Raw genomic sequence first — 22397 nt, 5'->3', positions numbered from 1 at the left:
ACCATCCGTGATGGTGGCAGTGGCACAGCTGCCACCGGTGAGTGTTCCCAGCTGTCCCCTCCCTCTGGGTGGCACTTCAGTGCCATTCGATGACGTTGCTTTGAGGTCTGGATATGAGGGGTTGGTGTCACCTTCCGTGAGCTCTTTGTCCCCAGAGCCACCACGCTCCCGGAGTTAATGTCCCTAGGGCCACTGCGTTGGTGGCAGTGGCACAGCTGCCACCAGTGAGTGTCCCCAACTTTGTCACCAGCCCCCTCTGGTGACAGTTCTGAGGCTTTTCCATGGAATTTCCCAATTTTGTGTCATTTGGCGGGGTTGGTGTCACCTTCCTTGTCCCCAGAGCCACCATGCTCCGGGAGTTAATGTCCCCTCTGCCACGGTCACTGTCCCCAGGGCAGGAGCTGCCACCTGCTGTGCCCCTGCACTGATGTCCCCTCCCCCAATGGGGACATCCCCATTGTGACACCCCCTGAGTGTCCCCTGGCTGTCCCCAGAGTGTCCCCTGGAGTCCCTGCTGTCCCCTGATTGTCCCGAGTGTCCCCATGATTGTCCCTTGAGAGCCCAGTGTCCCCTGCTGCTCACTCAGTGTCCCCTGAGTGTCCCCTGGGTGTCCCCTGGGTGTCCCCCTGATTATCCCAATTCTTGTCCCCTTCTTGTCCTGCTTGTCCTCTGAATGTCCCCAGCCTGTCCCCAACCTGTCCCCATGGTGTCCCCCTGGTGTCCTCATGGTGTCCCCACGGTGTCCCTGTGTCCCCCAAGCACTATCACAGCATGGAAAAGTTCAACCTGCTGGATGTCACCTGAGTGTCCCCATGATTGTCCCCTGAGTGTCCCCGGGATTGTCCCCGGAGTGCCCCTTGAGTGTCCCGATTGTCCTCTGAATGTCCCCAAAGTGTCCCCAAAGCGTTCCCAGAGTGTCCCCAGCCTGTCCCCACGGTGTCCCCACGGTGTCCCCACGGTGTCCCCAGGCACTACCACAGCATGGCGGAGTTCAGCCACTACGACCTGCTGGATGTCACCTGAGTGTCCCCCTGAGTGTCCCTTGATTGTCCCGATTGTCCTCTGAATGTCCCCAAAGTGTCCCCAGCCTGTCCCCACGGTGTCCCCACGGTGTCCCCAGGCACTACCACAGCATGGCGGAGTTCAGCCACTACGACCTGCTGGATGTCACCTCGGGCCGCCGGGTGGCCGAGGGACACAAGGCCAGCTTCTGCCTGGAGGACACCACCTGCGACTTCGGCCACCTCAAGCGCTACGCCTGCACCGCCCACACCCAGGTGACACTCGGGGACAACAGCCCTTGTCACTTCTGTCACTTCTTTGTCCCCTTTTTGTCCCTTTTTTGTGCCTTTTGTCCCTTTTGTCCCCATTTGTGGCACTACGCCTGCACCGCCCACACCCAGGTGACATCTGGGGACAATGGCCTTTGTCACTTCTGTCACTTTTTGTCCCTTTTTGTCCCTTTTTGTCCCTTTTTTCCCTATTTCCCCCCGATATTTTTAGGGTTTTTTCTCCCTTTTTTCCCATTTTTGCCCATTTTTAAATTCTTTCCCCCATTTTTGCCCCATTTCCCTGTTTCTCACCCCAATTCCCCAATTCCCCATTTCCCAATTCCCCGTTTCCCCCAATTTCCCCGTTTCTCACCCCAATCCCCCCATTTTTTCCAATTTCCCCGTTTCTCACCCCAATTCCCCCTTTCCCCAATTCCCCATTTCTCACCCCAATTCCCCATTTTCCCCAATTCCCCATTTTTCCCCAATTTCCCTGTGTCCTCACCCCAATTCCCCATTTCTCACCCGAATTCCCCATTTCCCCAATTTCCCCGTTTCTCACCCCAATTCCCCATTTCCCCAATTCCCCATTTCTCACCCCAATTCCCCATTTCCCCAATTCCCCGTTTCTCACCCCAATTCCCCATTTCCCCAATTCCCCATTTCTCACCCCAATCCCCCATTTCCCAATTCCCCATTTTCCCCGTTTCTCACCCCAATTCCCATTTTCCCCAATCCCCCATTTCCCCAATTCCCTGTTTCTCACCCCAATTCCCCGTTTCTCACCCCAATTCCCATTTTTCCCCAATTCCCCGTTTCTGCCCCGTTCCCGCTGGCAGGGGCTCTCCCCGGGCTGTTACGACACCTACAACGCCGACATCGACTGCCAGTGGATCGACATCACCGACGTCCCCCCGGGCAACTATGTCCTCAAGGTGGGACACCGGGGACACCGGGGACACTGGGGGACACTGGGGGACACTGGGGACATTGGGGGCACCGGGGACAATTGGGGACATTTGGGGGATTGGGACATTGGGGACACAGGGGACACTGGGGACACTGGGGACATTTGGAGACATTGGAGTTGTTGGGGACATTTGGGACACTTGGGGACATTTGGGGGCATTGGGGGATTGGGGATGTTGGGGACACTGGGGACATTTTGGGGACATCTGGGGACATTTGGGACATCTGGGGACATTGGGGACAGTGGGGACATTTTGGGGACATTGGGGACACCTGGAGACACTGGGGACAGTGCGGACATTGGAGACATTGGGGACACCTGGGGACATTGGGGGGATTGGGGACGTTGGGGACATTGGGGACGTCTGGGGACACGGGGGACACTGGGGACAGTGGGGGGATTGGGGATGTTGGGGACACTGGGGACACTGGGGACATTTGGGGGATTGGGGACACTGGGGACACTGGGGAAACTGAGGACATTTGGGAACACCTGGGGACATTGGGGACCTTGGGGGACATCTGGGGTCATTGGGGACATTTGGGGACATTGAGGACAATTGGACTATTGGGGACACTGGGGACACTGGGGACACTGGGGACACTGTGGGACACTGGAGACACTGGGGACACTGGGGACATTTGGAGACATTGGAGTTGTTGGGGACATTTGGGACACTTGGGGACATTTGGTGGCATTGGGGGATTGGGGATGTTGGGGACACTGGGGACATTTTGGGGACATTGGGGACATTTGGGACATCTGGGGACATTGGGACATTGGGGACAGTGGGGACATTGGAGACATTGGGGACACCTGGGGACATTGGGGGGATTGGGGACGTTGGGGACATTGGGGACACTGGGTACATTTGGGATATTGGGGACACTGGGGACAGTGGGGACACTGAGGACATTTGGGAACACCTGGGGACATTGGGGACATTTGGGACATCTGGGGTCATTGGGGACGTTTGGGGACATTGAGGACACCTGGGGACATTGGGGACAGTGGGGACACTGGGGGGATGGGGGACATTGGGGACATTGGGGATGTTGGGGTCCTTGGGGACATTGGGGACATTTGGGACACTGGGGGGATTGGGGACACTGGGGACACTGGGGACACTGGGGACATTTTGGGGACACTGAGGACTTTGGGGACATTATGGACATTTGGGGACAGAGGGGACATTGGGGACATTTGGGGACATTTGGGACACTGGGGACATTTGGGGACATTTGGGGACACTGGGGGGTTGTGGATTTTTTTTGTTTGATTTTTTGGGATTTCCCTGGTTTTCCCATTTCCCGGCCGATTTCGGGGATTTTTCCTCTCCCTTTCCCTCTCCCAGTTAAGCCCCGCCCATTCCCCCATTCCCAGCGGATTTTTTGGGATTTTTTCCCGTGGATTTTTTGGGATTTTTCCTCTCCGGGCTCCCGCAGGTGCAGGTGAACCCCAAATATTCCGTGCTGGAGTCGGATTTCACCAACAACGTCGTGCGCTGCCACATCCACTACAGCGGGCGCTTCGCCGCCGCCTCCAACTGCCGCCTGGCCCAGTACGGCCCCGCAGCGACCCCAAAACAGCCCTGACCCCAAAACAGCCCTGACCCCAAAACAGCCCTGACCCCAAAAATCCCTGATCCTAAAAAACCCTGATCCAAAAAACCAGTCCTAAAACATCCCAACTGCCGCCTGGCCCAGTACGGCCCCGCAGCGACCCCAAAACAGCCCTGACCCCAAAACATCCCTGACCCCAAAAATCCCTGATCCTAAAAAACCCTGATCCAAAAAACCCGTCCTAAAACATCCCAACTGCCGCCTGGCCCAGTACAGCCCCACGACCCCAAAACATCCCTGACCCCAAAACAGCCCTGATCCTAAAAATCCCTGACCCCAAAACAGCCTGATCCTAAAAAACCCTGATCCAAAAAACCCGTCCTAAAACATCCCAACTGCCGCCTGGCCCAGTACGGCCCCGCAGCGACCCCAAAACAGCCCCGACCCCAAAACAGCCCTGACCCCAATAATCCCTGATCCTAAAAATCCCTGATCCCAAAAAACCCGTCCTAAAACATCCCAGCTGCCGCCTGGCCCAGTACGGCCCCGCAGCGACCCCAAAACAGCCCTGACCCCAAAACATCCCTGACGCCAAAACAGCCTGACCCCAAAAATCCCTGACGCCAAAACAGCCCTGACCCCAAAACAGCCTGACCCCAAAAATCCCTGACCCCAAAACAGCCCTGACCCCAAAACAGCCCTGACCGCAAAATAGCCCTGACCCCAATAATCCCTGATCCTAAAAAACCCTGATCCAAAAAACCCATCCTAAAACATCCCAACTGCCGCCTGGCCCAGTACGGCCCCGCAGCGACCCCAAAACATCCCTGACCCCAAAACAGCCCTGACCCCAAAACAGCCCTGACCCCAAAAAAACATCCCTGACCCCAAAACATCCCTGACCCCAAAAATCCCCGACCCCAAAACATCCCTGATCCCAAAACAGCCCTGACCCCAAAACAGCCCTGACCCCAAAAATCCCTGATCCTAAAAATCCCTGACCCCAAAACAGCCCTGACCCCAATAATCCCTGATCCTAAAAAACCCTGATCCAAAAAACCCATCCTAAAACATCCCAACTGCCGCCTGGCCCAGTACGGCCCCGCAGCGACCCCAAAACAGCCCTGACCCCAAAACAGCCCTGATCCTAAAAATCCCTGACCCTAAAAATCCCTGACCCCAAAAATCCCTGACCCCAAAACAGCCCTGACCCCAAAACAGCCCTGATCCTAAAAATCCCTGACCCTAAAAATCCCTGACCCCAAAAATCCCTGACCCCAAAACAGCCCTGACCCCAAAACATCCCTGACCCCAAAACATCCCTGACCCCAAAAATCCCTGGCCCCGAAAATCCCTGGCCCCGAAACAGCCCGAGCCTAAAAATCCCTGACCCCAAAAAGCCCTGGCCCCAAAACAGTCCTGATCCCAAAACAGCCCTGACCCCAAAACAGCCCTGACCCCAAAACCCTGATCAGAAAACATCCCTGATCCCAAAAAACCCATCCCAACAAAACCCATCCTAAAAAATCCCTGATCACAAAAAACCCGGATCCTAAAAAACCCATCCTAAAAATCCCTGATCCTAAAAAATCCCATCCTAAAAATCCCTGACCCCAAAATCCCTGACCACAGAAAAACCCCTGATCCTAAAAATTCCCATCTTAAAAACCCATCCTAAAAAATCCCTGATCCCCAAAAAACCCATCCTAAAAATCCCTGTCCCCAAAAATCCCTGATCCCAAAAAATCCCTGATCCTAAAAATTCCCATCCTAAAAATCCCTGATCCTAAAAAATCCATCCTAAAAATCCCTGATCCAAAAAAACCTGATCCTAAAAATCCCTGATCCCAAAAATCCGTGATCCTAAAAAACCCATCCTAAAAATCCCTGATCCTAAAAATTCCCATCCTAAAAAATCCCTGATCCCAAAAATCCCAGATCCTAAAAATCCTTGATCACAAAAAGTCCCTGATCCCAAAAAAACTCCATCCTAAAAATCCCTGATCCTAAAAATCCCTGATCCTAAAAAACCCAACTTAAAAAACCCATCCTAAAAATCCCTGATCCTAAAAATCCCTGACCCCAAAATCCCTGATCACAAAAAATCCCTGATCCCAAAAAATCCCTGATCCTAAAAATTCCCATCCTAAAAATCCCTGATCCTAAAAATTCCCATCCTAAAAATCCCTGATCTTAAAAAAAACTGATCCTAAAAATTCCCATCCTAAAAATCCCTGATCCTAAAAATCCCTGATCCCAAAAATCCCTGATCCTAAAAATCCCTGATCCTAAAAATTCGTGATCCTAAAAAATCCCTGATCCCAAAAATCCCAGATCCTAAAAATCCTTGATCCCAAAAATCCCTGATTCCAAAAAAACTCCATCCTAAAAATCCCTGATCCTAAAAATTCCCGATCCTAAAAAAACCCTGATCCTAAAAATCCCTGATCCTAAAAATTACCATCCTAAAAATCCCTGATCCTAAAAAACCCATTCTAAAAATCCCTGATCCCAAAAATCCCTGATCCCAAAAATCCGTGATCCTAAAAATTCCCATCCTAAAAAATCCCTGATCCCAACAATACCAGATCCTAAAAATCCTTGATCCCAAAAATCCCTGATCCCAAAAAAACTCCATTCTAAAAATCCCTGATCCTAAAAATCCCTGACCCCAAAATCCCTGATCACAAAAAATCCCTGATCCCAAAAAATCCCTGATCCTAAAAATTCCCATCCTAAAAATCCCTGATCCTAAAAATTCCCATCCTAAAAATCCCTGATCTTAAAAAAAACTGATCCTAAAAATTCCCATCCTAAAAATCCCTGATCCTAAAAATCCCTGATCCCAAAAATCCCTGATCCTAAAAAACCCATCCTAAAAATCCCTGATCCCAAAAATCCCTGATCCTAAAAATCCCTGATCCCAAAAATCCCTGATCCTAAAAATTCCCATCCTAAAAATCCCTGATCCCAAAAATCCCTGATCCCAAAAATCCCAACTTAAAAAACCCATCCTAAAAATCCCCGATCCTAAAAATCCCTGATCCCAAACCCCCATCCCAAATTTCCCGTTCCTTTCCCATTTCCCCCATTTCCCCCCTGCTTTTCCCGGCTTTTTCCCTGGATTTTCCCCATTTTTTACCCAGATTTTTTTCCACTTTTTCCCTGAATTTTCCCACTTTTTTCCTGATTTTCCCCAATTTTTTTTCCTGATTTTTTCCCACTTTTTTTCCTGACTTTTTCCCCTTTTCCCTGGATTTCCCTTTTTTCCCTGATTTTTCCCACTATTTCCTGATTTTTCCCCACTTTCCCCTGAATTTTTCCACATTTTCCTGGATTTCCCCCACTCTTTTCCCACTTTTTCTTGATTTTCCCCACTTTTCCCTGAATTTTCCCACTTTTTCCCAGATTTTTCCCCTTTTCCCTGATTTTTTTCCACTTTTCCCCCACTTTTTTCCTGCTTTTTTCCCGAATTTTCCCATTTTTCCTGCTTTTTTTCCCCTTTTCCCTGAATTTTTCCACATTTTCCTGGATTTTCCCCACTTTTTTCCCACTTTTTCCTTATTTTCCACAATTTTTCCTGATTTTTCCCACTTTCCCCTGAATTTTCCCACTTTTTCCCAGATTTTCCCCCTTTTCCCTGATTTTTCCACTTTCCCCCACTTTTTTTCCTGCTTTTTTTTCCACTTTTCCCTGAATTTTCCCAATTTTTACCTGATTTTTCCCACTTTTCCCTGATTTTCCCCAATTTTTTTTCCTGATTTTTCCCACTTTTTTTCCTGGATTTTTCCCACTTTTCCCCCCTTCTTTCCCCTTTTTCCTGACTTTTTCCCCTTTTCCCTGGATTTCCCTTTTTTCCCTGATTTTTCCCACTATTTTCCTGATTTTTCCCCACTTTCCCCTGAATTTTTCCACATTTTCCTGGATTTCCCCCACTCTTTTCCCACTTTTTCCTGATTTTCCCCACTTTTCCCTGATTTTTTCCACTTTTCCCCACTTTTTTCCTGCTTTTTTCCCGGATTTTCCCACTGTTTCCTGCTTTTTTTTCCACTTTTCCCTGAATTTTCCCACTTTTTCCCAGATTTTTCCCCTTTTCCCTGATTTTTTCCACTTTTCCCCACTTTTTTCCTGCTTTTTTCCCGAATTTTCCCTTTTTTTTCCTGCTTTTTTTCCACTTTTTCCTGGATTTTCCCACTTTTCCCTGAATTTTTCCACTTTTTTCTTGATTTCCCCACTTTTTCCCACTTTTTTCCTGATTTTTCCCACTTTTCCCTGATTTTCCCCAATTTTTTTTCCTGAATTTTCCCACTTTTTTTTCCTGGATTTTTCCCACTTTTCCCCACTTCTTTCCCCTTTTTCCTGACATTTTCCCCATTTCCCTGAATTTTCCCTTTTTCCCCTGATTTTTCCCACTATTTTCCCCGATTTTTTCCCCTTTTCCCTGAATTTTTCCACATTTTCCTGGATTTTCCCCACATTTTTCTCCACTTTTTCCTGATTTTTCCCACTTTTCCCCAGATTTTCCCCTTTTCCCTGATGTTTCCCACTTTCCCCCACTTTTTTCCTGCTTTTTTCCCAGATTTTCCCCACTCTTTTCCTGATTTTCCCCAATTTTCCCCCTTTTTCCTGGATTTTCCCCACTTTTTTCCCAGTTTTCCCCATTTTTTTCCTGATTTTTCCCACTTTTCTCCACTTTTTTTCCTGGATTTTCCTGATTTTCCCCGTTTTTCCTGCTTTTTTCCCACTTTTTTCCTGGATTTTCCCACTTTTTCTCTCTTTTTTCCCACTTTTTTCCTGATTTTTCACAGTTTTTCGCACTTTTCCCCCACTTTTTGCGTGGATTTTCCCACTTTTCCGCACTTTTCCCCCCTTTTTCCTGATTTTTCCCACATTTCCCGGATTTTCCGCACTTTTCCCCCACTTTTTTCCCCAGATTTTCCCACTTTTCCCTGCTTTTTTTCCCCACTTATTCCTGATTTTTCCAGTTTTTCCTGGATTTTCCCACTTTTTCCCCACTTTTTTCCTGGATTTCCCCCCCCCCCCCTTTTCATTATCCCCCCCTTTTTCCTGATTTTTCCTGATTTTTCCAATTTCCCCACATTTTTCCCACTTTTTCCTGGATTTTCCCACTTTTTCCTGCTTTTTCCCCCTTCTTTTTTTTTGTTTTTTTTCCCACTTTTTTCCTTTTTTTCTGGGCCGGTTTTGGTGGTGAAGGTCCAGGGGGAAAAAAAAAAAAATCAGGATTTGGGGTTTTCCAGATTTCCCACGGGATTTTCTGGGATTTTCCCATTTGGGGTTGGTTTTTTCCCTCTTATTCCATGGAATTTTCTGGGATTTGGGATTTCCCCCATTTTCCACAGAATTTTCTGGGATTTTCCCATTTGGGGTTGGTTTTTTTCCTCTTTTTCCATGGAATTTTCTGGGATTTAGGGTGGGAATTGGGATTTTCCCCATTTTCCACGGAATTTTTTGGGATTTGGGGTGAGAATTGGGATTTTCCTCATTTTCCCCGGAATTTTATGGGATTTGCCCATTTGGGGTTGGTTTTTTTCCTCCTTCCCCACAGAATTTTCTGGAATTTAGGGTGGGAATTGGCATTTTCCCCATTTCCCATGGAATTTTCTGGGATTAGGATTGGAATGGAGATTTCCCCCATTTCCCATGGAATTTTCTGGGATTTGGGGCAGGAATTGGGATTTTGATCATTCCCCATAGAATTTTTCAGCATTTGGGGTGGGAATTGGGATTTTCCCCATTTTCCATGGAATTTTTTAGGATTTTGAGCAGGAATTGGGATTTCCCACGGAATTTTCTGGGATTTTCCCATCTGGGGTTGGTTTTTTCCTCCTTTCGCACGGAATTTTCCAGGATTTTCCCGTTTCCCCCGCAGATCCTGACGGCAGCCGAATCCCAGGAACGTCGCCCGTCCCCTTTCCCGGGATGTCCCCGAGGTGGCTCCGCTGCGTTCCCAAAATCCCCCCTTTTCCCAATAAAAAGCGGGGAAGCCACGAGGACTCTTTGGAATCGTTTTTATCCCGAATTTTCCCATTTTTCCCGGTTTTTCCCCCATTTCCCGAGGGAATCCAAGGCTGGAATCAAAGCAGGGACCCCAAAATGCTCCATAAAGTCCTCGCGATCCTACAAATCCTTGGGGATTTTTTGGGAATGTCCCCAAAGCGGGGAAGGAAACAGCTCTGGGAATGTGGGGAGGGAAATCCCATAAATTATTTTTGGGAATTTTTCTGCTTTCCCGCCTTTTCTGAAGCTGGGAGAGCGGAAGGTGGGATTTGGGAATTTTTGGGCTGGGAATGGGGTTGGGAATGGGGACAGTGGGAATGGGATGGGGACATTAGGACTGGGGACATTGGGATGGGAATGGGGACATTGGGATTGGGATTGGGACACTGGGAATGGGGACATTGGGATTGGGGACATTGGGATGGGAATGGGGACATTGGGATTGGGATTGGGACACTGGGAATGGGAATGGGACACTGGGATTGGGGACATTGGGATTGAGGACAGTGGGAATAGGAATGGCGATATTGGGATTGGGGACATTGGGATGGGGACACTGGGAATGGGATTGGGACACTGGGAATGGGGACACTGGGATTGGGATGGGGACATTGGGTTTGGGGACATTGGGAATGGGGACATTGGGATGGGATTTGGGACATTGGGAATGGGATGGGGACACTGGGACTGGGGACATTGGGATGGGGACACTGGGACAGGAATAGGGACACTGGGATGGAATGGGGACCTTGGGAATAGGGACATCGGGATGGGACTGGGGACATTGGGAATGGGGACATTGGGATGAGATTGGGGCCACTGGATTAGGAATGGGGACACTGGGATGGGGCTGGGGACACTGGGAATGGGGACATCGGGAATGGGAATGGGGACATTTGGCATGGTGACACTGGAATGGGGACATTGGGAATGGGGACACTGGGAAGGAAATAGAGACAGTGGGATTGGGGACACTGGGATGGGATTGGGGACACTGGGATGGGATTGGGGACACTGGGATGGGACTGGTCACCCTCCCCGCCCCATTCCCGGGATTCCCCTCCAGAGTGACCCCCTCGGACACAGCGGCTCCTTGTGGGATTTATTGGGATTTCCATTGGTCATTCTGGGATTTATTGGGATTTCCTTCAGTCCTTGCGGGATTTATTGGGAATTCCATCGGTCATTCCAGGATTTTTTGGGATTTCCATCGATCCTTGCGGGATTTTGTTGGGATTTCCATCACTCGTTCCAGGGTTTAGTGGGATTTCTGTTGGTCCTTGTGGGATTTATTGGGATTTCTATCGGTCCTTGTGGGATTTCCATTGGTCCTTGTGGGATTTTTTTGGGATTTCTGCCGGTCATTCCGGGGTTTATCAGGATTTCTGTCACTCATTCTGGGGTTTTTTGGGATTTCCATCGATCCTTGTGGGATTTTTTGGGATTTCCGTCACTCATTCCATGGTTTATCAGGATTTCCATGGATCCTTGTGGGATTTTTTTGGGATTTCTGTCGGCCACTCCGGGGTTTTTTGGGATTTCCGTCGCTCCTTGTGGGATTTTTCGGGATTTCCGTTGCTCATTCCGGGCTTTATCGGGAATTCCGGTGCCTGAGGCCGATGGCCAGCGCTGCTCCGGCCACGGCCACGACGGCCACCGCGCAGGCCAGCGCTGTCCCCACGGCCAGCGGCGTCACCGCGCCTGCGAAGGGACACCCAGTGACACGGAGGGGAGCAGGGATTGTCACCCGGTGTCACCGGCATCACCCAATGTCACAGTGTCACCGGTGTCACCGGTGTCACCCGATGTCACAGTGTCACCGGTGTCACCGGTGTCACCTGATGTCACAGTGTCACCGGTGTCACCGAGGGACTCACCCTGGTGGCCCTCGGGGTGCTGGCCATGCTGGGCACTCGCGAGCAGCACGGGACCGATGACAACGTCGGCTTCAGAGGTGGCACCTGGGGACAGCGGGGACAGTGGGGGACAAGGGACAACGAGGGACAGTGGGGAGGGATCACCCCCCCCTGCATGTCCCCCTGTCCCCCTGTCCCACTGTCCCCCTGTCCCCTTGTCCCTCATCCCCCATGTCCCCATGATGTCTCCATGATGTCCCCATGATGTCCCCATGATGTCCTCATGATGTCCCCATGATGTCCCCATGTCCCCATGATGTCCCCATGATGTCCTCATGATGTCCCCATGATGTCCCCATGTCCCCATGATGTCCCCATGATGTCCCCATGATGTCCTCATGATGTCCCCATGATGTCCCCATGTCCCCATGATGTCCCCATGATGTCCTCATGATGTCCCCATGATGTCCCCATGTCCCCATGATGTCCCCATGATGTCCTCATGATGTCCTCATGATGTCCCCATGATGTCCTCATGATGTCCCCATGATGTCCCCATGTCCCCATGATGTCCCCATGTCCCCATGATATCCCACTGTCCCCATGATGTCCCCATGATGTCTCCCCCTCCCCATGTCCCCCTGTCATCTCTGTCCCCATGATGTCCCCATGTCCCCATATCGCACTGTCCCCCCCATCCCCCTGTCCCCCCTGTCCCCCATGTCCCACTGTTCCCCCTGTCCCCATGACGTCCCCACGATGTCCCCCTGTCCCCATGTCCCCCTGTCCCCGGTATCGCCGGCATCCCCAGTATCCCCAGTGTCCCCAGTGTCCCCAGGCTGTCCCCAGGCTGTCCCCGGGCTGTCCCCGGGCTGTCCCCTCACCGTGCCCGTCATGTCTGCGGTAGCGGTGGCCGTCCCAGGGCTCTGGTGGCCGCTGGCCGCAGTTGCCCCGCTCGCAGCAGCTGCAGATGTCCCTTGTCCCCTCCACGGGCGCCCAGCTGCACGGGGAGGTGACACCGTCAGCTGCTGCCACCGGGGCGGGCAGGTGACACTGGGGATGTGACACTGGGGAGGTGACACTGGGGAGGTGCCACAGTGGAGGTGACACTGTGGAAGTGACACTGGGGATGTGACACCAGGGAGGTGACACTGCAGATGTGACACCATGTAGGTGCCACTGGGGAGGTGCCGCAGCGGAGGTGCCACCAGGGAGGTGCCACCATGGAAGTGACACCGGGAAGTGACACCGGGAAGGTGACACGCAGAGGTGACACCAGGGAGGTGACACCGTGGAGGTGCTATGGGGAAGGTGCCATAGGGGAGGTGCCACCATGGAGGTGACACTGGGGAGATGCCACCAGGGAGGTGATAATGGGAAGGTGCCACCACAGAGGTGACACCGGGGAGGTGACACTGGGGAGGTGCCACCATGGAAATGCCACTGTAGAGGTGACACCGGAGAGATGCTACCAGGCAGGTGACACCACAGAGGTGCCAACACAGAGGTAACACCGTGGAGGTGCCACCAGGGAGGTGACACCATGGAGGTGACAACGGGGAGGTGACACCAGGGAGGTGATAATGGGAAGGTGCCACCAGGGAGGTGCCACCAGGGAGGTGCCACCGGGAGGTGCCACTCACGCGTTGCGCGCCTTGCTGAAGGAGCAGGCCTTGTTCAGCGCGTCCGGGCTCTGCTCGGCCGGCGTCACCTTCAGGTGACACGTGATGTAGATCTGCGCCAGGGGACACTGCTGGGGACACCGCGGGGCCACCGGCAGGGCCTGGGGACAGCGGGTGTCCCCACGGTGTCCCCGCGGTGTCCCCGGGGCCTTACCAGGCTGCGCGGGTCGCCGGCGAAGCGGAAGGCGTCGATCTGGAAGCGCAGCACGTCCTGCCGCGGCCGCGGGGTGACAAAGGCCGAGCTGGTGGCATCGGAGCGGCCGTCCACCAGGCAGCTGTGGGGACAGCGGGGTCACACCTCGGGGACAGCGGGGTCACACCATGGGGACAGCGTCACAGCCATGGTGACAGTGGGGTCACATCTCGGGGACAGTGGGGTCACACCATGGGGACAGCGGGGTCACACCATGGGGACAGCAGGGTCACAGCCATGGGGACAGCAGGGTCACACCTCGGGGACAGCGGGGTCACAGCCATGGGGACAACAGGGTCACACCTCGGGGACAGTGGGGTCACACCTCGGGGACAGTGGGGTCACACCATGGGGACAGCGGGGTCACAGCCACGGGGACAGTGGGGTCACAGACACAGGGACAGCGGGGTGACAGCCCCGGCTGGCACTGTTGTGTCCCCAAATGTCCCCAGATCGGCCGGGGAAGTGACAAGGGCTCAGCACCTCCCAGGTGTCCCCAGACCCCCAAATGTCCTCAAATGTCCCCAGAATGTCCCCAGCTCACCCGTTGAAGTCAATGATGGAGCAGTGGGGTGGCATGAGGTCGTCACCACCACCTCCCAGAACCAAAGCGTCCCCAAATGTCCCCAGATGTCCCCAAACATTCCCAAACTCACCTGTTGAAGTTGATGGTGGTGCTGTGAGGTGTCACCACCATGTCCCAGACCCCAAACTGTCCCCAAATGTCCCCAGAGTCACCCCTTGAAGTCCATGATGGCGCAGTGAGGTGGGATGAGGTGTCACCACCCCTGACCGTGTCCCTCACCCCAAAGTGTCCCCGAGTGTCCCCAGGTGGGCCAGGGAAGTGACAAGGGCTCAGCACCTCCTGGGTGTCCCCAGACCTCAGAATGTCCCCACAATGTCCCCAAAATGTCCCCAGCTCTCTCATTGGAGTTGATGATAGCGCAGTGAGGTGTCACCACCCTGTGGGTGTCCCCAAATGTCCCTAAATGTCCCCAAACTCACCTGTTCAAGTTGATGAGGGCATAGTGGGGCAGGATGAGGAGCCACCCCCCCCCCCCGACCCCAAAACAACCCCAAATGTCCCCAGACAACCCCAAATGTCCCCAAATGTCCCCAAAATCACTGGGAGAAGTGGGGAGGGACAAGGTGTCCCCACCCCTGACTGTGTCCCAGACCCCAAATTGTCCCCAGATGTCCCCAACTCACCCAATGAGTCTCCGATGGCGCAGTGAGGTGTCACTACCCTCGACTGTGTCCCAGACCCCAAAGTGTCCCCAGATGTCCCCAAATGTCCCCAAGCCCACCCGTTGAAGTCGATGATGGAGCAGTGGGATGGGACGAGGAGTCACCCCTGTGACCATCACCCCAAATTGTCCCAAAATGTCCCCAAATTATCCCAAATCATCCCCAAATGTCCCCAGATGTCCTCAAACATCCCCAAATGTCCCCAGAGGTCCCCAAACATCTTCAAATGTCTCCAAACATCCCCAGATGTCCCCAGATGTCCCCAAACATCTTCAAATGTCCCCAAACATCCCCAGATGTCCCCAGCTGTGCCCAGTGTCCCCACTGAAGTCGACGATGGCGAAGAGGAGCGGGATGAGCTGCCACCCTCCCCATGACCCCAAAGCGTCCCCAGATGTCCCCAAACGTCCCCAAACACCTCCTGATGTCCCCAAAGTGTCCCCAGATGTCCCCAGATGTCCCGGCGCACCCGTTGAAGTCGATGATGGCGTAGTGGGGCTCGTTGCCCGCGCCGGGGCCCAGGGTGGCCACGCAGGAGTCGACGAAGAGCCGCAGCGGGACGTGGCTGTGGGCGCCCACCTCGGCCTGGATGTTCAGCACGTCCCCCAGGCGGAACGCCGAGAGATCCCGCTCCGAGCTCCAGTCCTCTGGAAAACCCCACGGGATCAACCCCAAAGGGATCCCAAAAGGGGAAAAGGGGTGGGAAAGGGGGAAATCCTGAAAAATCCCGCTCGGAGCTCCAGTCCTATGAAAATCCAATGGGATCGACCCCAAAGAGATCCCAAAATGGGAAAAAGGGTGGGAAAGGGGGAAATCCCAAAAAATCCCCTTCCAAGCTCCAGTCCTCTGGAAAACCCACAGGATCAACCCCAAAGGGATCCCAAAACGGGAAAAGGGGATGGGAAATGGGGAACCCCGAGAAATCCTGCTTGGAGCTCCAATCCTCTGGAAAACCCCACGGGATCAACCCCAAAGGGATCCCAAAAGGGGAAAAGGAGTGGGAAAGGGGGAAATCCTGAAAAATCCCGCTCGGAGCTCCAGTCCTATGAAAATCCAATGGGATCGACCCCAAAGTGATCCCAAAACAGGAAAAGGGGTGGGAAAGGGGGAATCCCAAAAAAATCCCGCTCCGAGCTCCAGTCCTCTGGAAAACCCCACGGGATCAACCCCAAAGGGATCCCAAAAGGGGAAAAGGGATGGGAAAGGCGGAAATCCCAAAAAATCCTGCTCCGAGCTCCAGTTCTCTGGAAAATCCACCGGGACCAACCCCAAAGTGATCCCGAAAGGGGAAAAGGGACAGGAAATCCTGCTCCGAGCTCCAGTCCTCTGGAAAACTCCATGGGATCAACCCCAAAGGGATCCCAAAACAGGAAAAGGGGGGGTGTTGCATCCTAGGGAAAGGGGGAAATCCCAAAAAACCCCACTCGGAGCTCCAATCCTATGGAAAATCCAATGGAATCAACTCCAAAGGGATCCCGAAAGGGAAAAAGGGACGGGAAAGGGGAAACCTCGAGAAATCCCACTCTGAGCTCCAGTCCTTTGGAAAACCCAACGGGATCAACCCCAAACCAACCCCAAAAGGAGAAAAGGGGTGGGAAAGGGGGAATCCCAAAAAATCCTGCTCCGAGCTCCAGTCCTATGAAAACCCCATGGGACTAATCTTAAACTGACCCCAAAATAGGAAAAGGAGTGGGAAAGGGACGGGAAAGGGGGACCCCTGGGAAATCCCGCTCTGAGCTCCAGTCCTATGAAAATCCTATGGGATCAACCCCAAAGTGACCCCGAAATGGGAAAAGGGTGGGAAAGGGATGGGAAATCCCAAAAAATCCCAGTCTGAGCTCCAGTCCTCTGGAAAACCCCACGGGATCAACCCCAAAGCGATCACGAAAGGGGGAAATGGATGGGTAAGGGGAAATCCCAAAAGATCCCGCTCGGAGCTCCAGTCCTCTGGAAAATCCAATGGGATCAACCCCAAACCAACCCCAAAAGGGGAAAAGGGGTAGGAAAGGGATAGAAAAGGGGGAATCCCAAAGAATCCCGCTCGGAACTTCAGTCCTATGAAAATCCAATGGGATCAACCCCAAAGTGATCCCAAAATGGGAAAAAGGGTGGGAAAGGGGGAAATCCCAAAAAATCCTGCTCGGAGCTCCAGTCTTCTGGAAAACCCCACGGGATCAAACCCAAAAGGATCCCAAAAGGAAAAAAAGGGATGGGAAAGATAGAATCCCGAAAAAACCCACTCAGAGCTCCAATCCTATGGAAAATCCAATGGGATCAACCCCAAAGGGATCACGAAAGGGGAAAAGGGATGGGAAAGGGGAAACCTCGAGAAATCCCGCTCGGAGCTCCAGTTGTCTGGAAGATGTAACGGGATCAACACCAAAGTGACCTCAAAAGGGGAAAAGGGGTGGGAAAGGGACGGGAAAGGGGGAAAAGGGTGGGAAAATCCCGATCCCACACCGTTCATGAGGCGCAGGGAGAACAGGAGCTTCTCCTGGGAGGCCAGCGCGGAGTTGAAGGGAGCCCAGGTGGGACGGATGGAGCCGCTGGTGACGTTCTCCCCGCCTGGAACAGGGAACGGGGCCGGGAATGGGATCGGGAATGGGATCGGGAATGGGATCAGGACACTGGGAATGGGGCCAGGAATGGGATTGGGAACGGGATCGGGAATGGGATCAGGAATGGGACACTGGAGACGTTCTCCCACCTGGAACAGGGAACAGGGCTGGGAATGGGATCGGGAACGGGATCGGGAATGGGATCAGGACACTGGGAACGGGACACTGGAGACATTCTCCTGCCTGGAACAGGGAAAGGGGCCAGGAATGGGATCAGGACCGGGATCGGGAATGGGATCGGGAACAGGATTGAGAATGGGATCCCTTTTCCCTGGAAAAGGGAACAGGGTCGGGAATGGGATCAGAAACGGGGTTGGGAATGGGATCGGGAACGGGATCAGGAATGGGATAGGGAATGGGACACTGGACACGTTATCCCGCCTAAAACAGGGAATGGTGCCAGGAATGGGATCAGGAATGGGATCGGGAATGGGATCGGGAATGGGACACTGGAGATGTTCTCCTGCCTGAAACAGGGAACGAGGCCGGGAATGGGATCGGGAATGGGATGGGGAATGGGATCAGGAACAGGATTGAGAATGGGATCCCTTTTCCCTGGAAAAGGGAACAGGGTTGGGAATGGGATTGGGAATGGGATGCTGGGAATGGGAATGGGGACACTGGGAATGGGACACTGGAGACATCCTGCATGGAACAGGGAACAGGGTTGGGAATGGGATCGGGAATGGGATTGGGAATGGGATCCCTTTTCCCTGGAAAAGGGAATGGGGTCGGGAATGGGATTGGGAATGGGATGCTGGGAATGGGACACTGGGAATGGGAATGGGGACACTGGGAATGGGACACTGGAGACATTATCCTGCATGGAACAGGGAATGGGGTCAGGAATGGGATCGGAAACAGGGTCGGGAACAGGATCGGGAATGGGATCGGGAATGGGACACTGGAGATGTTATCCTGCCTGGAACAGGGAATGGGGCCGAGAATGGGATCAGGAATAGGAATGGGGACATTGGGATGGAACTGGGGAAATTGGGCATGGGGACATTGGGAAGGGGGAGCCACTGGAGATGTTGTCCTGCCTGGAAAAGGGAACGGGGTTGGGAATGGGATTGGGGACACTGGGAATGGGGACACTGGAAATGGGGACACTGGGAATCTGGGATGGGATCCCTAGATGGGAATGGGATCCCTGGGAAGGCTGGGAACATGGGATGGGATTTGGGATTCCTGGAAATGCTGGGAAAGATCCCGGGATGGGAATGGGATTCCTGAGAATGCTGGGAAGGGATCCCAGGATAGGAATGGGATTTGCGGGAATGCCGGGAAGGGAATGGGATCCCTGGGAATGCCAGGATGCGGGATGGGATCCCAGGATGGGAATGGGATTCCCAGGAATACCGGGAAGGGATCCTAGGATGGGAATGGCATTCCCGGGAATGCCGGCAAGGCAGGATGGGATCTGGTATGGAAATGGGATTCCTGGGAATGCCGGGATGGGAATGGGATCCCTGGGAATGCCGGGAACATGGGATGGGATCCGGGAAAACCTGGGATAGTGGCACTCGATGGGAATGACGGCCGGGTCGCTGCGCACGATGGCCGGGTTGCTGCCGGGGCTGGGATCGTAGCTCAGGAGAGTCCGGTAAATCAGGGAATCCGGAGTGACCTGGGAATGAAATCCGGGAATTCCGGGGGAAAGGGGTCCTCAGTGCCGAGTGAGAGGGAATTGGAGGGAATGAGGGAATCTGGGAATGAAATCCGGGAATTCCGGGGGAAAGGGTTCCTCAGTGCCGAGTGAGCAGGAATTGGAGGGAATGAGGGAATCTGGGAATAAAAACCAGGAATTCCGGGGGAAAGGGTTCCTCAGTGCTGAGTGAGAGGGAATTGGAGGGAATGAGGGAATCTGGGAATAAAAACCAGGAATTCTGTGGGAAAAGGGTTCCTCAATGCTGAGTGAGAGGGAATTGGAGGGAATGAGAGAATCTGGGAATAAAAACTGGGAATTCTGGGGGAAAGGTTCCTCAGTGCTGAGTGAGAGGGAATTGGAGGGAATGAGGGAATCTGGGAATAAAAACCAGGAATTCCGGGGGAAAGGGTTCCTCAGTGCTGAGTGAGAGGGAATTGGAGGGAATGAGGGAATCTGGGAATGAAAACCGGGAATTCTGTGAGTCTCCGGTCAGGGATATCAGCAGCGTGAGCGGGAATTCCAAGATTTGGGAATAAAAGTGGGGAATTCCGTGGGAGAGGCCACTCTTCATCCCAGCAGCACCACTGGGCTGACAGGGAATGCTGGGGGGATCCATGGAAATGGGGAAAAAGGGATGGAAAAGGAGGAAAATGGGTGAAAAAGGGGAATAGGGATGGAAAAGGGCAAATGGGGGGGGGAGGGGGAAAAAGGGGTGGAAAAGGGATGGAAAAGGGGGGAAAGGGATGGAAAAGAGGAAAAAGGGGTGGAAAATGGGCAAAAGGGATGGAAAAGGGATGGAAAAGCAGAAAAAGGGATGGAAAAAGGAAAATGGGGTGGAAAAATCTCAGTTTTCAGGGAGATGAATTAAACCCGAGGGAAAAGGGGCTTTTCCCAAAGGAATGGGAAAAGCTGCAGGAAAACCACTCAGATTCCCAGGAAATCCCGTCTTCTCCTTCCCCGGGAATGATCCCGGATCCAGCCCCTGGATCTCCGTGAAACCGGGAACAGGCGTGGCCCCGGAGCCGCTCCAGGTGGGAATTGCGGGATCGGGACAGGACTCACCCGGATCCCCGCACATCCCGCGATTCCCCGGTAGAGATCCCGGGATGGGAACGGACTCACCTGAATCTCCCTTAAATCTGGGATTTGCACGGACCCGGGAGCCACTCCCGGTGGGAATCCGGGTGGGAATCCCGGGATGGGAACGGGACTCAAACCCAGGAATCCGCACGATCCCGGGAGCTGCTCCCGGCGGGAATTCCGGGATCCGGACAGGACTCACCTGGATCACCCTCAAAACCTGGGATTTGCACGGACCCATAAGCCAATCCAGGTGGGAATCCCGGCGGAAATCCCGGGATGGGAACAAGGACTCACCTGGATCTCTCCCGACACCGCGGGATCTCCTGGAGCCTCTCCCGGCCGGGATCCCGGGATCGGGACAAGGACTCGGGAATCCGCACGGTCCCGGGAGCCGCTCCCGGCGGGAATCCCGGGATCGGGACAAGGACTCGGGAATCCGCACGATCCCGGCAGCCGCTCCCGGCGGGAATCCCGGGATCGGGACAAGGACTCGGGAATCCGCACGATCCCGGGAGCCGCTCCCGGCGGGAATCCCGGAATCGGGACAAGACTCACCTGGATCTCCCTCAAAACCTGGGAATTGCACGGACCCGGGAGCCGCTCCCGGTGGGAATCCCGGGATGGGGACAGGCACTCACCTGGATCTCCCCAGACACCGCGGGAAGTCCTGGAACTTCTCCCGGGCGGGATCCCGGGATCGGGACAAGGACTCGGGAATCTGCATGATCCCGGCAGCCCCTCCCAGTGGGAATCCCGGGATAGGAGCGGCATCCCGGGATGGGAACAAGGACTCACCTGGATCTCCCCCGGCACCGCGGGAGCCGCTCCCGGCTGGAATCCCGGGATCGGGACAAGGACTCGGGAATCTGCACGATCCCGGGAGCCGCTCCCGGCGGGAATGCCGGGATCGGGACAAGGACTCGGGAATCCGCATGATCCCGGGAGCCGCTCCCGGCGGGAATGCCGGGATCGGGACAAGGACTCGGGAATCCGCACGATCCCGGCAGCCGCTCCCGGCGGGAATGCCGGGATCGGGACAAGGACTCGGGAATCCGCACGATCCCGGCAGCCGCTCCCGGCGGGAATGCCGGGATCGGGACAAGGACTCGGGAATCCGCACGATCCCGGCAGCCGCTCCCGGCGGGAATGCCGGGATGGGGACAGGGACTCGGGAATCCGCACGATCCCGGCAGCCGCTCCCGGCGGGAATGCCGGGATCGGGACAAGGACTCGGGAATCCGCACGATCCCGGCAGCCGCTCCCGGCGGGAATGCCGGCGGGAATCCCGGCGGGACGAGAGGCGGGACTCACCTGGACGGTGCTGCCGCACTCGTGCAGGCCGGCGCTGAAGGTGACGGTTTTTTGGGAAGGATCCAGGCGGGAATGTTTGCAGGCGGCGGGGCCCAGGCTGAGCTCGGCCGCGCTGACCAGGCGCCCGTTGCCGAACAGGTCCCGGTGCACGGTGACCTCCAGCCGCGCCTCCTGGCACTGCACCTCCACCGGCGCCCGGGAATGCGGCCGGGAATGCGCCCGCTCATCCCCCCACACGCCGGGATCGCTCCACGCCCGCTCCCACGGAGGCGGCGCCGCCGCCGCGGGGGCCGCGCAGAGCAGCGCCAGGAGGAGGCGGATTTGGGAGCGCATCCCGGGAAAATCCCTGGAATTGCCGGCGCGCCGCTTCGGCCCGGGGTTATATCCCGCTGGGAGCCAGCCCGCTTCCCCCCGCCGCGCCCCCTTTGGAATTCCAAGGGCGCCCCCCGTCGTTTCCGGGGTGCCGCGGCTCGGGGTGAGCGTTCCCGGCGGATTTTTGGGAATTGTTTATCCCGGCAGGAGCCGCGGAGCCGCGCGCCCCGGGAATTGTTTGGGCTCGGCGCTGATAAGGAGCGAGCCAAGGCTCCGCTTCTCCCGGGATCCCGAATTCCAGGGATGATCCCAAACCCCCCGAGCGCCGCGTTCCTCTCGGATGAGGAGTTTTGGGAAGAGGAGTGGAGGGGGGGGGGAGAAGGTTCTATCCCAAATTAAAAGTGGGATTTGGGTTTGGATCGTGGGGAATGAAGCAAACCCCAAAAATTCCCGCATTTCCCCCAGTTCCAGGGATGATCCCAAACCCCCCGAGCGTCACTTGCCCTTTGGTGAGGAATCCGGGGGGGAATCCCTCGTGCTATCCCCAAAAAATGAAGGGATTTTGGCTCCTGGGCTTGGAATTTTGGGGTTTCCGTCATTCCCGGTGATCCAAACCCCTCTA

The 22397-nt window shown here is 54.4% G+C and overlaps 2 protein-coding genes and 1 long non-coding RNA gene across 3 annotated transcripts; 2 read left to right on the top strand and 1 right to left on the bottom strand.

Annotated features, from left to right (window-relative positions):
- Window positions 1-207: 207 nt before the first annotated feature.
- Window positions 208-3599, top strand: LOC128803030 (protein-lysine 6-oxidase-like). The gene is made up of 5 exons (XM_053969602.1): window positions 208-224; window positions 1121-1277; window positions 2111-2206; window positions 2889-2899; window positions 3596-3599. The coding sequence occupies exons 2-5, from the start codon at window positions 1134-1136 to the stop codon at window positions 3597-3599; spliced, it is 255 nt and encodes an 84-aa protein (XP_053825577.1). The 5' UTR covers window positions 208-224; window positions 1121-1133.
- Window positions 3600-3690: 91 nt separating this feature from the next.
- Window positions 3691-9811, top strand: LOC128803028 (uncharacterized). Its single transcript, XR_008435614.1, has 2 exons — window positions 3691-3802; window positions 9694-9811. It is a non-coding gene; the product is annotated as an uncharacterized LOC128803028 (long non-coding RNA).
- A 1194-nt stretch (window positions 9812-11005) lies between these two features.
- LOC128803029 (zona pellucida sperm-binding protein 3-like) lies at window positions 11006-21796 on the bottom strand. Its single transcript, XM_053969601.1, has 10 exons — window positions 21464-21796; window positions 18930-19048; window positions 17781-17799; window positions 17261-17357; window positions 15270-15447; window positions 13514-13634; window positions 13321-13412; window positions 12562-12677; window positions 11699-11782; window positions 11006-11522 (listed from the first exon to the last, which is right to left on the bottom strand). Exons 1-10 carry the CDS (start codon window positions 21794-21796, stop codon window positions 11413-11415), a joined length of 1269 nt encoding a protein of 422 aa, XP_053825576.1. The 3' UTR covers window positions 11006-11412.
- Between the last annotated feature and the right edge of the window lie 601 nt (window positions 21797-22397).

This window comes from Vidua macroura, unplaced genomic scaffold (assembly GCF_024509145.1).
Source record: "Vidua macroura isolate BioBank_ID:100142 unplaced genomic scaffold, ASM2450914v1 whyUn_scaffold_264, whole genome shotgun sequence".
Classification (NCBI taxonomy): domain Eukaryota; kingdom Metazoa; phylum Chordata; class Aves; order Passeriformes; family Viduidae; genus Vidua; species Vidua macroura.
The sequence above is the reverse complement of the archived record's forward strand: the minus strand, read 5'-3'. Positions and strand labels throughout refer to the sequence as shown.